The sequence below is a fragment of the Bos indicus x Bos taurus genome, chromosome 16, assembly GCF_003369695.1.
Source record: "Bos indicus x Bos taurus breed Angus x Brahman F1 hybrid chromosome 16, Bos_hybrid_MaternalHap_v2.0, whole genome shotgun sequence".
Lineage (NCBI taxonomy): Eukaryota > Metazoa > Chordata > Mammalia > Artiodactyla > Bovidae > Bos > Bos indicus x Bos taurus.
This window is the reverse complement of record NC_040091.1, coordinates 43,706,395-43,720,131: the sequence shown is the minus strand read 5'-3', so window position 1 is coordinate 43,720,131 and position 13,737 is coordinate 43,706,395. Positions and strand designations below refer to the sequence as shown.

The window sequence follows — 13,737 nt, the reverse complement described above, 5'->3', positions numbered from 1 at the left end:
AGTCCATGGGGTCACAAAGAGTTGGACACAACTGAGTGAATTTCACTTCACTTCATAGCTGTCCTATTGCTTGATTTGATGGAAGGGAGGAAGGAAGGAAGGAAGAAATGAAGGAAGAAAAAATGTTAATTAAAATGTCTCCTCTTCCAATTCTCTTCTCAGTAAGTGATAAACTATAAATGCACCCAGTTTCATTCATTCTGCAGGGGCAACTCCGGCATTCTGCTTTGATGAGTCCTAGGATTTAAAGTCCTTAGCAAAGCTCAGCCAGGGAGCTGAGTGATGCCCTGAGCTCATACCCTAAACTGGGAGGATCTTGCCAGGCACATGACTAGACAGCTCCTTGACTGCTTTTACAGGATCCTAGCAAAACTCATCAGAAGGATCTCAGGCTGTCAATTCTTTAAGCCTAGAGCACATGATTCAACTTCTAGTCCCTGGCTTCTTCCTTGAATTCAAGCCACAGGCACATTCTAGGGACCCTTGGGAATCAGAGCTCACCCGTTGTGGAAAATGCAAGGACATTTTGGTAAGTCTTCACTAACCTTGCTGGTCCAAACTCCTTCCTTTGGATGAAACAGAATTATTCTTAAGGCAGGAAAAGAAAAATTTAAGGTAAAATCTTCTTCGCTGCTTGGATCATTATCTCCTCCCCTTTAGGGTGCATTGTGCATCTGTGTTACACATTAACTAGGTCCCCTTAGAAAACACAGGAATGCCTACTCCTAAATAGATAAATAAATAATAAAAAAAAGCAATTTCCTCCCGGCTCCAGCAAGATAAAACCTTAGGAGACAACATTCCTTCTTCAGTCCTATAAGAGGTCACAATAGCTCTTTACTTGCTTTTCTAGACTACGTAAACCATCAATACGTTACTTTGATGTATATAACCCTCTGTCTCAGAAATTACATAACTGTGCTTTGACTTCTAACAGGAAGAAGAGTCCCCAGAGCTCTCTGAAAGGCTGTTTCCCAGGTTATAATCCTCAAGCTGGCATGAATAAAAATTTCCATGTCTTTCTTAGATTGACTGTTGGTTAATTTTTCATGGACAATGCATTAAACAAGTATTTACTGACAGCCACCTATGAGCCAGATACCACCCTACAGTCTGTTGAACAAAATGCCTGCCCCCAAGAAGACTGTGGTCCAATGGGGAAGACTTTTTTTTAAAGTACTTAATAATTAAACTAGAACTGTAGCAAGTTTTATGAAGAAAATCCACAAAAGTGGTTAAAAAGGGAAGTCAGGAAAGTGACTGAGAGAGGGTGGGGGCTTGGGTAGCGGAGTGACTAAGGCAGGGGCAAGAGGTGCCAGCTTTGAGGATTATTGTAGGGAGCAAAATTAAAGGAACTGGTATTCTGTCAGAAAAATGAAAATCAAACCCACAGTTTGATGCTACTGCTCACTCATTAGGATGATTAAAGCCAAAAAAACATAATACGTGTTGATAAGGACGTTGTGAACCCTCTCACATTGCTGGAGGAATGCAAAATGGTGCAGCCACTTTGGAAAACAGTCCAACAGTTCTTCAAAAAGTTAAATGTAGAGTAAGTATATGACCCAGCAAATCCACTCCTAGGTTTATACCCAAGAGAATGAAAACATAAACTTGAGTTTACACAAACTTGATCACAAATGTTCATAGCAGCATTTTTACCATACTCAAAAGTGGAAACAACCCAAATGTTCATGAACTGATGAACTGATAAGCAAAACGTGGAATAGTCATTCAGTGAAATATTACATGGCCGTGAAAAAGAATGGAGCCCTGTTACGGCCTACAAAGTGAACAGACCTTGAAAACGGGCTACGTGAAAGAAGCCAGTCACAGATCACCTGGTTCCATCTGTGTGAAATGTCCGGAATAGACAGATCCATGGAGACAGAGATCAATCGGTGACTGCCCAGGGTTGGGGGAGAAGAGGAGGAGATGGGGGAAATGCAGAGTGACTGTCCATAGCTACAGAGTTTCTTTTAAAGGTGATGAAAATCTTGTAAAATTGATTGTGGTGGACTTCCCTGGTTGTCCAGTGGTTAAGAGTCTGCCTGTCAATGCAGGGGACACAGGTTCGATCCCTGGTCCGGGAAGATTTCACATGCTGCAGGGCAACTGAACCCATGTGCCACAGCTGCTGAAGCCTGCGTGCCCTAGAGCTCATGCTCTGCAACAAGAAAAACCACCACAGTGAGAAGCCCTGTGTCTCGCAACTAGAGCAGTTCTGGCTCACTACACCTAGAGAAAGCCTATGCACAGCAACAGAAACCCAGTGCAGCCAAAAATAAATTTAAAAAAATATATTTAAAAAAGTTTTAATTGATTATGGTGATAGTTATTCAATTCTGTGAATGTATATTGAATTGTATAAGTTTAAAGGGGTGAAATGGTCTGGGAGTTATATTCCCAATAAAGTTATTACACTATATAAAAGAGGGGTGTAAAAGAAATTCAGATTTAAGCTTTCCTTTTTGTCTCTCTTCTCTTCTTCTTTTTTTTAATACTTGTGAGGAGGACAAAAGGAAGAATTTGGTACAGGGTTGGATTAGGGCATGAGAAAGAGAGGAAGGGGCCAGACAGGATGTGCAGGTCTCCCACAAGCTTGTTAAAAATGACAAGAGGGGCTTCCTTGGTGGCTCAGAGGTAAAGAATCTGCCTGCCAGTACAGGAGACACGGTTTCGATCCTTGGTCAGGAATATCCCACGTGCTACGGAGCAACTACGCCCATGCACCACAACTATTGAGCCTGTGCTCTAGAGCCTGGGAGCTGCTACTGAAGCCCGTGTGCCCTAGAGACTGTGCTCGGCAACGAGAAGCCCCTACAAAGAGAAGCCTGTGCATTGCAGCAAAGAACAGCCTCACTCGCTGCAACTAGAGAAAAGCTCCACACAGCCATGAAGACCCAGCACAGCCAAAAAAAAAATGACAAGTGGCTCCGCGGCCTCGAGACGCGAGACGGGGCTGTTGTCCGAGACCAGGGAGAGCTGTGATTTGTGGTTTGGAGAAAAGCTAGGGGTCACTTCCCTCGTGCCCACAGTAAGCTGGCTTCCTGTTTTTCAAGACGGTGAGAACATTTCTGACAGGGTGTGATTCCAGGTCTCTGGGAAGAAGGCCCCACCCAAACCATCTCTCAGGAATTTGGCTCCAATTTCTTTTCTACCGTCAGAGAGACACTCTCAGCCTAAGACTTTTGCCTGTCATGCATCTCCAGTCAGAACAAAAATATCCTGGGAAAATAAGAGTTCCTATGAATTATTAACACAGTAAGTCACTTTATCACACTATGGAATGAATCCAAAGTCTCACAAACGTTCCTTGAGGTCTGAGTGCTGAGGAGAGGAAAGATAGACAAACTGGAAGTGCCCTGTCTCTGTGGGAGTCCGCAGCTGCCTTTCTTGCTGCTGGCTGTGTGGCCTTGGGCCAGCTCCTAAACTTCTCTGTCTTTCATCTGTAAAATGGGGATGATGATACTGCTTTCCTCACAGGATGGATGTGGGGAATAAATGAGTTCATACATGTGAAACGCTCAGACCCACAGCTGACTTGTGGTACACACTACAAGCGTTACACATTACATCAGAGGTTTGTTATCAATATTAATTATTAACGATGCAAATCAGAGGGAAGTTACTTGCTCAATGACACTCAACTAGTTGGTGGCGGCATGCCACAAAAAAACCTCTGCTTTCATCTTCCAAAGCATTCTGGCATTTTCTTTTTATAATCCATTTTATTTTGTCTTTCAGCCCAAGAATCTTTTTTTCCCCGTGGGAAGTCTTCGGGCACACCAAATTTGTGTCTTTTCTCTTTACAGATGAGGAACCCAAAGGCCGGTGAGGTTGCGGTCACACACACAGCCACCAGAGGGAAAGAGAGCTGGGCCCTTCCCACCAGCCTGAGCAGCGGCCCCACCCCCACCCCCGGTGGTCGCCCAGACTCTATGGCCTCACTCACTGTCCCCACTTCTCCTCAGCTCCTAAATGCCCCCTTCAGCTTTGCTGTGTGACTTGCAGGTTCTTTTTCACAGCCACCACTGGCTTAGTTCTGTTTTGATGTCCCCCGGCACGTATTTACCAAAGGACTAGGTCTGCCCTCAGGAGCCTGGAAGGGGGGCAGCATGCATTCCCTGGGATGGATCCCTGGAGGAGGCCTCCCTCCTGGGGGGGATCGCAGAAGCAAGTGACTATGATTATGTTTTGTATGTAACCGTTTAATCACGTCCTTTCAAAATGCATCGTTCATTTTCAGGGACCACCACGTGGGGCATTTCTGTTATTTTGCAGCCGCACTTGGGGACACAGTTGGGCGGCGCATTACTCTCTGAAGAGGCGGCACAGAAAGGACCAGGGCTTCCCCTGATCCCCTAATCTCCAAGCTCTTGTTATCTCACAGTCTCTTCTCTGTAAAATAGAGGAGATAACGTTTGACCTAGCACGGTCTTATTACCATGAGGTCCACAAGACAAGCCCTGTGGCGTGACACACTGATTCCAAAGCAGGAAATCTCATGGGCGAGGGTGAGACTGGCATCTGGTGAGCAGACACCAGAGATGATGCCAAACAACCTACAACAGCCAGGCCAGCCACCACCATCCCCCTCCCTGGCCCCACAGCTCCGAATGTCAGTAGCGCCCTGCTCTAAAGGATGATCAAAAAATAATAATATGGGGACCTCCCTGGTGGGACAGTGGGTGGGAAACGGCCTGTCAATGCAGAGGACACAGATTCGATCCCTGATCCGGGGAGATCCCCCATGCTGAGGAGCAGCTAAGCCTATGTGATGCAACTACTAAGCCCACACACCACAGTTCCTGAAGCCTGTGTGCCTAGAACCCGTGCTTCACAAGAGAAGCCGCTTCAAGGAGAAGCCTGTGCACCTCAACGAAGAGTAGCCCCTGCTCACTGCAACTAGAGAGGGTCTGTGTGCAGCAACGAAGACCCAGTACAGCCAAAAATAAATTAATTTAAAGAATAATATGTATGGCGGATCTACTCTGTGCTAGGTAATTTACATGCATTATCTCATTTAGTTGTTCCAGCAGCCCTCTGTGAATGGCAAGGCTATCATTCCCATTTTATAGATGAGAAAACGGAGGCACAGAGTAGTTAAATAACTTGCCCAAGTTCCCACAGCTAGAATAGGCTGGAGCAGAAATGAATCCCAGGCATTTCTGCCTTCCAAACCCACTTTAATCTATTAACTCCAGAACATGTGTCCAACTTGACCATGGCAAGGGTCTCATATCTATGAATAAATAGTAATTTGCACAGATATGTATCTACTCCCATCAATATAAGCAGATGCTGTTGCAGTGAATAAAATGCAAACTTCTTAAAAGTGTCAGTACTTTTATGTTACCTTTCTGTCCCTATGCATTTTCCTCAATCAAAAGATAATCAAAAGTACAGCAAGAGACAATCAAAAATAACAACAGCAATTATACAGCAGCACACTTCGAAAGAAGTCCAGAAAAATCTTTTGTCTCTAAAAAAAAAGGAGTCTCATTATCTAAAAGGTAGGAAATCTCTGCTACCGAGCTGAGTTACATTCAAATCCTGCAACATCCTTTCTATCTTCTTTGCATACTGGCTTAGCTGGATTTACCTGCTGAAAAGGTTAATGAAAATGTCCAGAAGCCAAAATCAAATAAAATCAAAAAAATCTCTCAGGGGCCATGGGTAAGGATATTGTTGCTGATTTCAGAAGCCCTTCATCTAAAGTTCTTAAGGAAGTTGTGATAAATCAATGCCTTTGAGTCCCATCAATTCTGTTCTAACTACTTTGAAAAGCTGTTCCAGAAGAATGCGTCCCAAAGAACCTTTAAACCTAAAAGTCTCTAAATCTCTCCTCTCTCTAGTCCCTGTAAAGTCCAGCTGCGGGTGAACTCTGAGGGGGCGGCCCCCCGTGCACACGACTTTGAAGAGCATCCCCCAGCAATGCTGAACAGGTCCTGATGGGGCTGCTCCTCACTGCCTCCCTGACAGTACACTTACCCCTTCCCTCTTGACTGGATCCTGCGGCTCCATCTTTGCTCTGGAAGTGCAGAGTTCTGCTTGTTTCCTTTCAGCCAAAATACCAAATGCACTGAATGGCGAGAGAAGACATTCTGGATGTACTTTGGCCGAGCCAGGTAACAGCCAATAGCATTTTTATGGGCAGTCTAAGGCAGAATAACCCTTTCGGGAACCCAGACGTTTGCCTTGTTTTCACTTCTTCTTTTGAAAGGAGCTGTCTGGGGTCTAGCTCAGCAAGTGGGCACCCCCCAGGGACTGTAGGCACCGTGCCTTCCTGATTGGGACAGTCTGCGGTATTTTCTTACTGCGAAAGTCAGCCTCATGATGGGTGACTGGAAGGGTTATTTCTGTCACAAAACGTGGAAAGCAACAGGTGCCACTGACCCTGCAATACTCCAGGTAACAGAGGGGCAAGAGACGGGCTCATTAGTGGCTTCTCAGAAGAGAACCCTGCCAGAAATCCTGCAGCCAAGTCCCTCTGCAGGAGACTCGGCTTTTGCCCAAATTACCATGCAACACTTTTCTCGGAAAGTTTCTTATTTTTCTTTTTAAGGAACTCAGAGTGGCCAAGGGATGCGATTTTCTGTGTAATCATCACTATTGCAAAAGCAGTAAATATTTCAAATCCCTTTATCTGCAGGGCAGGGAAAGTGAGTCACAGCTGCTCGTCTGGGTCCTCACTCACGGCCAGGCCATTGTTGGCCCCCTGCGCTCAGCACGTGTTCAGCCGTCATGAGGGCACACCAGGTCAAGCAGCCAAAATCCAGAGCAAAGCCTCACAAGGTTTTCACCCTTACTGTTTTATTTGCTGTGGCACAAACCCCACAGTTAATATAGGCACATGACCTGGTTTACTTTCAAGTAACAGTTAATTGGGGGCCCACTGTGTGTCAGGCACCGTTCTTGGCATCAGTGGCAAGCTGGGGAATTGGTGCCTCTGTGTAGGAGGCTGCAGACGAAGGTGACCGTGTGTGTGTGTGTGTGTGTGTGTGTGTGTGTGTGTGTGTGTGTGTGTGTATGTGGTCCCTGCTTCCCCATTAACATGTGTCTGGGGTGTACTGGGGGGCAGTGGGGAGGTGGGCATTGACCATTTTCTCTCTCTAACCTCACTTATTGTTTTTTCCCTTCTGGGTCACAGCCCTAATACAATGATTTCCAACTAAGGTTTGGCAAGACCAGAGGTTTCCAATTATTTCAAAAGAGTTTTGAAAAATTCTCCACAGAAAATGCACTTTAGTTGGGGGGGGGCAGGGAGGGGAGAGTGAAGAAAGGGGACAGGTTGGGGAAAACAAAAGCAGTGTCAGAAGTTTGCCATCATGGGTCATTGCCAGGCCCAGAGGAAATCAAGAGAACCACTTCTTGGCCCAAAGCTTCCACTTGGCCCCCTGCGGGCCCGCGGGGAGCTGACAACTGAGAGAGGGGGACACAGACCTCTCCTCTTCCTGCAGCCTTCACCTCCCACCTGGAGTGGGGGTGGGGGAGGAGACGGCGGTACAGGCCCAGGATGGGGTGGGGTTGGGGGTGCGGTAGTACCTGCTCCGTAGGCCTCAGGCAGGCACCGCCGCGGCGTCACCAACGCCTCAGCGGCGGGAGCGCAGCGCGAGCGGGAGAACGCGCTGGGAGGCCGCCGAGGGGAGGCCGCCGAGGGGAGGCCGCCGAGGGGAGGCCGCCGAGGGGAGGCCGCCGAGGGGAGGCCGCCGAGGGGAGGCCGCCGAGGGGAGGCCGCCGAGGGGAGGCCGCCGAGGGGAGGCCGCCGAGGGGAGGCCGCCGAGGGGAGGCCGCGGGTATGCTGCGCGCAGAACGCCTCCTTACCCTTGCCCAGGGATTCCCCCACCCGTCTGAAGCCTCTTCAGCCCAGGACCCTCGAGGGCACCTGAGGACCCCGGAGGGCCTGGAACAGACTTGTCCCCGCTCAGGTCGTCTGTGTCTGTCCCCTGTCAGGTCCTTCCCACCCCCCGCCCCGGGCCCAGCAGCCTGGGGTCCTCAGGACCCTTTAGGCCCGTGGGAGGAGGGCGGGCCTTTGGGCGTCCACGGATAATGCGGAATCAGAACGCGGACTGGCACCCTGGTCCGAAGCGGGGACTGTCCCTGCTGTGTGGCCTGGGATGGCCCTCTACAAGTGTCTGTGGTTTACTGAACTTTCCATGTTTATTTATTACCCTCGAGAGCTGAAAACGGGGATTGGGAGGAGGAGATGGAGGCGCAGGGTGGGGGGTAGGGGAGGGTGTGGGTGTCGGGGAGCTGGGAGGAGGGGAGTGTCTTCTTTACATCTCTGGCCCTTGCTCTCCCGCCCTGCTCTCCCCTCCTTCTGAACTAGGGAGGGAAACTACCGATTGAAATCCGATTTTGTCTTGGGGTTTAAAACGACAATAATAAACACCACTGATTAACCTAAGGACATTTTGCCCAATAGCACATAGCAGACCAAGGCGTGTCCTGGGAACACGTACTAATGTTTCCAAGAAACTGACCTGTGCTTGAAACTACCTCTGATGAGAGCCAAAGAATCATTTTTAAAGCAAAGAGGAGATAACTAAAAGAACCTATCGTATAGCACAGGAAACTTGCAGCACTCTGTAATGACCTATATGGGAAAACAATCTAAAAAAGATGGATATATGTATAAGTGATTCACTTTACTTTTCAGCAGAAACTAAGACAACATTGTAAATCAATCACACTCCAATAAAAATTAATTTAAAAAATAAATAAAAGAGAAAAGTGGCCAGACTCAGGTTCTGCCAGGACTTTCCTGATTTTCTCTTCTCCACCTTCCATACAGTTTGATTCATTACAGGGAAATTATATTAGGATTTTATCCAGAAAAGGACCCCAAAACTAATTTTGGGGTCCTTTTCTCTAGATTAGGTACTCTCTAATCTCTCACAATGGAGAAAGTGTTTGCTAAGAATACTTGTTTGCCAAGAATTCTGACAAGAGAATTTGGGTCCCAGATCTCATTCCCAAATCATTACCATATATTATTATTATTAAGCATCATTAATATAAAGTGTAACTATATCATGTGGCTAAGAATCTAGCGGGGAAGGCAGAATTTCGTCTGGTAAAACACTTGATGAATTTGTAACTATAAAAGAGTTCTAAAGAAGGGTTGGGGAGCTGGTCAGGGAAGTCTTCCCTAAAAAAGTGACCTTGAGCTGAAATGGGAAAGAAAGATGAATAGACCAGTGCTGAAGCTGAAGCACCAATATTTGGCCACCTGATGTGAAGAGCTGACACATTGGAAAAGACCCTGATGCTGGGAAAGATTGAGAGCAGGAAAAGAAGGGGTGACAGAGGATGAGATGATTGGATGGATGGCATCACCGACTCAATGGATGTGAGTTTGAGCAGACTCTGGGAAATAATGGAGGACAGGAAAGCCTGGTGTGCTGCAGTCCATGAGGTCACAAAGAGTCGGACACAACAGCTGAACGACAGCAAAGCAAAAGGGGATGAGATAGAGATGGGGTGGTGGAGACATCCTTCCAGATAAGGAACAGTAAATGCCAAGGCCTGTGGCAGAAGAGAAATTGCAAGGTCAGTATAGCTGAAGAGCACCAGACAGGAAGAGTAAATGAAGAAGGAGCCTGGGGAAGTGGGTAGGGCCAGACTTATAGCCCGGGTGAGAGAGCTTGATTTTTGTTCTAGGAGAAGAGACAAGGCATTAGAGGATGGAGGGTGATCAGAGCTGTGTTTTTAAAAGTTCACTGTGGCCGCCTAGAAGAGAAGTGATGTGGAGACAAGAGACCAGTGGATTTGGGGAAGAGAAGAGAGATTCATTTTTTGCTGTTGAACAGGCAAAAGATGGGCTTCCTGGGTGGCACCAGTGATCAAGAATCCACCTGCCAATGCAGGAGACACAAGCGACTCAGCTTCAATCCCTAGGTCAGGAAGATCCCCTGGAGGAGGAAATGACAACCCACTCTGGTGTTCTTGCCTGGAGAATTCCATGGACAGAGAAGTCTGGCAGGCTACAGTCCATAGATCTGCAAAGAGTCAGACATGAATGAAGTGACTGAGCACAGACACAGGCAAAGATACCAGTTGCCTGAACTGTATGGTGGCAGAGGTTAGAGAAATACATGCATTTGAGAGATATTTAGGATGGAAATTGACAAAACTTGATGATTGACACCAAAGGGAATTAAGAGGATCTTTGTATTACTGTTGTAATACAAACAAAAAATAAAAATGGTCTTTCTGAAAATTAAGATTTTCAGAAATTGAAAAGAAAAAGTTTATATGGGAAAATGTAACCAAGATGTGAGATGTTGAATTAGCATCACGCAGCAGAGTGGCAAATCCCTGGGCTGTTCTTGAAACTGAACAGGACCCTGTGCAGCTCCTAGGCACAGAAGCCTTTCTGTGTACCCCATTTCTTGTTTGTAGGGAACAGACTCCAACCTCCATGACTTTCCCTGAGTCCCAAAGGGTAGAATTGGGCTGTTACTAATCTGGGAAGGGAGGGAAAGTAGAGACAAGAGAAAGTTAGTTAGTGAAAGTTAAGTCGCTCAGTCGTGTCTGACTCTTTGCAACCCCATGGACTGTAGTCCACTAGGCTCCTCCATCCATGGGATTCTCCAGGCAAGAATACTGGAGTGGGTTGCCATTTTCCTCTCAGGGGATCTTCCTGACCCAAGGATCGAACCCAGGTCTCCCACATTGCAGGCTTTAACCTCTGAGCCACAAGGGATTTAAAGAAAGTCCTTAAGAAACAGCCAACAAATAACAATGCAGCCTTGGGGTGGGGTCCTGGTTCTGCCTCAAGGGATACACATAATAATATCTTTAAACTCTTTGTAGAACCAAAACTCCACAACAAATGGAAGATGTCAGCATTCTTCATTCCAGAGAAGCTCTCTAGATTAAAGGAACCACAGAAACCCATCAGATTACCAGAGACTAGTTTAAAGGAGTTTAGGCACACACTCTAATCTTATCAGCAATCCCCTCCTTGAACTATTGCTGTAAAACTCATCATCTAATGCTCCTGGGTTGGAACACAGTTTGTGAAGGGCACGAGTCCTCTCTGTCCCTCTTTGCCTGGCAAAGCAATAAAGCTATTGTTTTCTACTTGACTCAAAACTCTGTCTCTGAGATTCAGCACTAGTGCAGAGGCCGAGTTTTAGGCATCATTCTGAGATCAGACAATGATACCAGGGCTTCAGAACAGTGCTGATGTCATCTCTACTAGGAATGTTCTGGAGTGTTTAAAGTTTTGTTGTGGGCCTTTATTGCAGAGACTGCTGTAGGTGCCCTAGTGAAAAGAGAACACTCAGTCGTGTCTGACTCTTTGCGAGGTATGGACTGTAGCCTGCCAGGCTCCTTTGTCCATAGGATTCTTCAGGCAAGAATATTTGAGTAGGTTGCAACACCTTCCTCCAAAGGATCTTCCCGATCCAGAAATCGAGCCTGTGTCTCTTAGGTTTCCTGCATTGGCAAGTGGATTCTTTACTACTAGTGCCACCTGGGAAGCCTATATATATGTGTGTGGGTATGTGTCAATCGCTCAGTTGTGACTGACTGCAACCCTATGGACTGTAGCCCACCAGGCTCCTCTGCCCAAGGGATTCTCCAGGCAAGAGTACTGGAGTGGGTTGCTACATATATAAGCCTATATATATATATGTGTGTGTGTGTGTGTGTGTATATATATATATATGCCTATGTATACATATATATATATAAGCCTATGTATATATATCAGAGAAGGCAATGGCACCCCACTCCAGTACTCTTGCCTAGAAAATCCCATGGACGGAGGGGCCTGGTAGGCTCCAGTCCATGGGGTCGCTAAGAGTCGGGCACGACTGAGCAACTTCACTTTCACTCTTCACTTTCATGCATTGGAGAAGGAAATGGCAACCTACTCCAGTATTCTTGCCTGGAGAATCCCAGGGACAGAGGAGCCTTGTGGGCTGCTGTCTATGGGGTCACACAGTCGGACACGACTGAAGCGACTTAGCAGCAGCAGCATGTATATATATGTGTGTGTGTGTATAAACAAATGGGGTTTTGCTTTCAAGATGGCAAAGTAGAAGGACATGCGCTCATCTTCTCCTGTGAGAACTCCAAAATTACAACTTGCTACTGAACAATCATCAACAGGAGAATGTTGGATCCCACCAAAAAAAGATACCCCATGTCCAAGGGCAAAGGAGAAGCCCAAGCAAGACAGTAGGAGGGGTGAAATCACATTTAGAATCAAATTCCATACCCTCCAGAGATACTCTGAAAGTGAAAGTTGCTCAGTCGTGTCTGACTCTTTTCGACCCCATGGTCTATATGGTCCATGGAATGCTCCAGGTCAGAATACTGGAGTGGGTAGCCTTTCCCTTCTCCAGGGGATTCCAACTCTGGAATCGAACCCAGGTCTCCCACGTTGCAGGCAGATTCATTACCAGCTGAGCCACCAGGGAAGCTCAAGAATACTGGAGTGGGTAGCCTATCCCTTCTCCAGTGGATCTTCCCAACCCAGAAATCGAAACGATGTCTCCTGCATTGCAGGTGGATTCTTTACCAACTGAACTATGAGGGAAGCTCAGATGCTAGGAGGGCTCAAACAAAACCTTGTGTGCACCAGGGCCCAGACACCCCACCAAGACTGAGCCAGACCTGCCTTTGAGTATTTGAGGGTCTCCTGTGGAAGTATGGGTCTGCAGTGGCCTGCCACAGGGGCAGGGGCTCTGGGTGCAGCAGAGCTCAGTGTGGAATAAGTCCTCTTGGAGGAGGTTGCCATTAACCCCATCATAGAGCCGCTGAGCAGACGAACTTTCACAGGGAGTCCTGTGTAAGTCCTGGAGAAGGAAATGGCAACCCACTCCAGTGTTCTTGCCTGGAGAATCCCAGGGACGGACGGAGGAGCCTGGTGGGCTGCCGTCTGTGGAGTTGCACAGAGTTGGACACGATTGACGTGACTTAGCAGCAGCAGGGAAACAGACTCTTGTGTCTCGTGCGCACCAGGACCCAGGAGAAAGGAGCAGTGACCCCACAAAAGACCGACCCAGACTTGCCTGTGAGTGTCCAGGAGTCTTCGACGAAGCCATGGGTTGGCAGTGGCCTGCTGCAGGATCAGGGGCTCTGAGTGTAGCAGTGAGTGCATGGGACCTTTTGACTGAGGTCACCGATATCTTCATCTCCACCATAGTTTGGTCTCAGATCAAACAACAGGGAGGGAACACAGCCCCACCCACCAACAGAAAGTTGAATTAAAGATTTACTGAGCACAGCCTCGCCCATCAGAACAAGACCCAGTTTCCCCTACAGTCAAGTCTCTCCTATCAGGAAGCTTCCATAAGCCTCTTATCCTTATCTGTCAGAGGGCAGAGAGAATGTAAACCACAATAACAGAAAACTAATCAAACCGATCACATGGACCACAACCTTGTCTAACTCACTGAAACTATGAGCCATGCCTCGTAGGCCCACCCAAGACTGATGGGTCAAGGTGGAGAGTTCTGACAAAACTTGGTCGACTGGAGAAGGCAATGGAAAACCACTTTAGTATTCTTGCCTTGAGAACCCCCATGAACAGTATGAAAAGGCAAAAGATATGCTCTGAAAGATGAACTTCTCAGGTCGGTAGGTGCCCAATATGTTACTGGAGAAGAGTGAAGAAATAACTCCAGAAAGAATGAAGAAACAGAGCCAAAGCATAAACAACTCTCGGTTGTGTATGTGACTGGTGATGGAAATAAAGTCCGATGCTATAAAGAACAA

At 47.2% G+C, this 13,737-nt stretch overlaps 1 protein-coding gene across 3 annotated transcripts in view; it reads right to left on the bottom strand.

Annotated features, from left to right (window-relative positions):
* The window catches only part of LOC113906610 (solute carrier family 2, facilitated glucose transporter member 5), a 44,916-nt gene that overhangs the window by 21,222 nt on the left and 9,957 nt on the right, over positions 1-13,737 (bottom strand). Inside the window, exon 1 of one of the 3 annotated variants that reach the window (XM_027564991.1) lies at positions 5,995-6,190. The exons of 1 other annotated variant lie outside the window; for it this stretch is intronic. In XM_027564991.1, coding sequence (XP_027420792.1) covers positions 5,995-6,027 — 33 coding nt within the window. In that variant the 5' untranslated portion in view covers positions 6,028-6,190. Of the gene's footprint in view, positions 1-5,994; positions 6,191-13,737 lie in introns of those variants that run through there. One more of the 3 variants, XM_027564992.1, reaches the window with a different exon arrangement.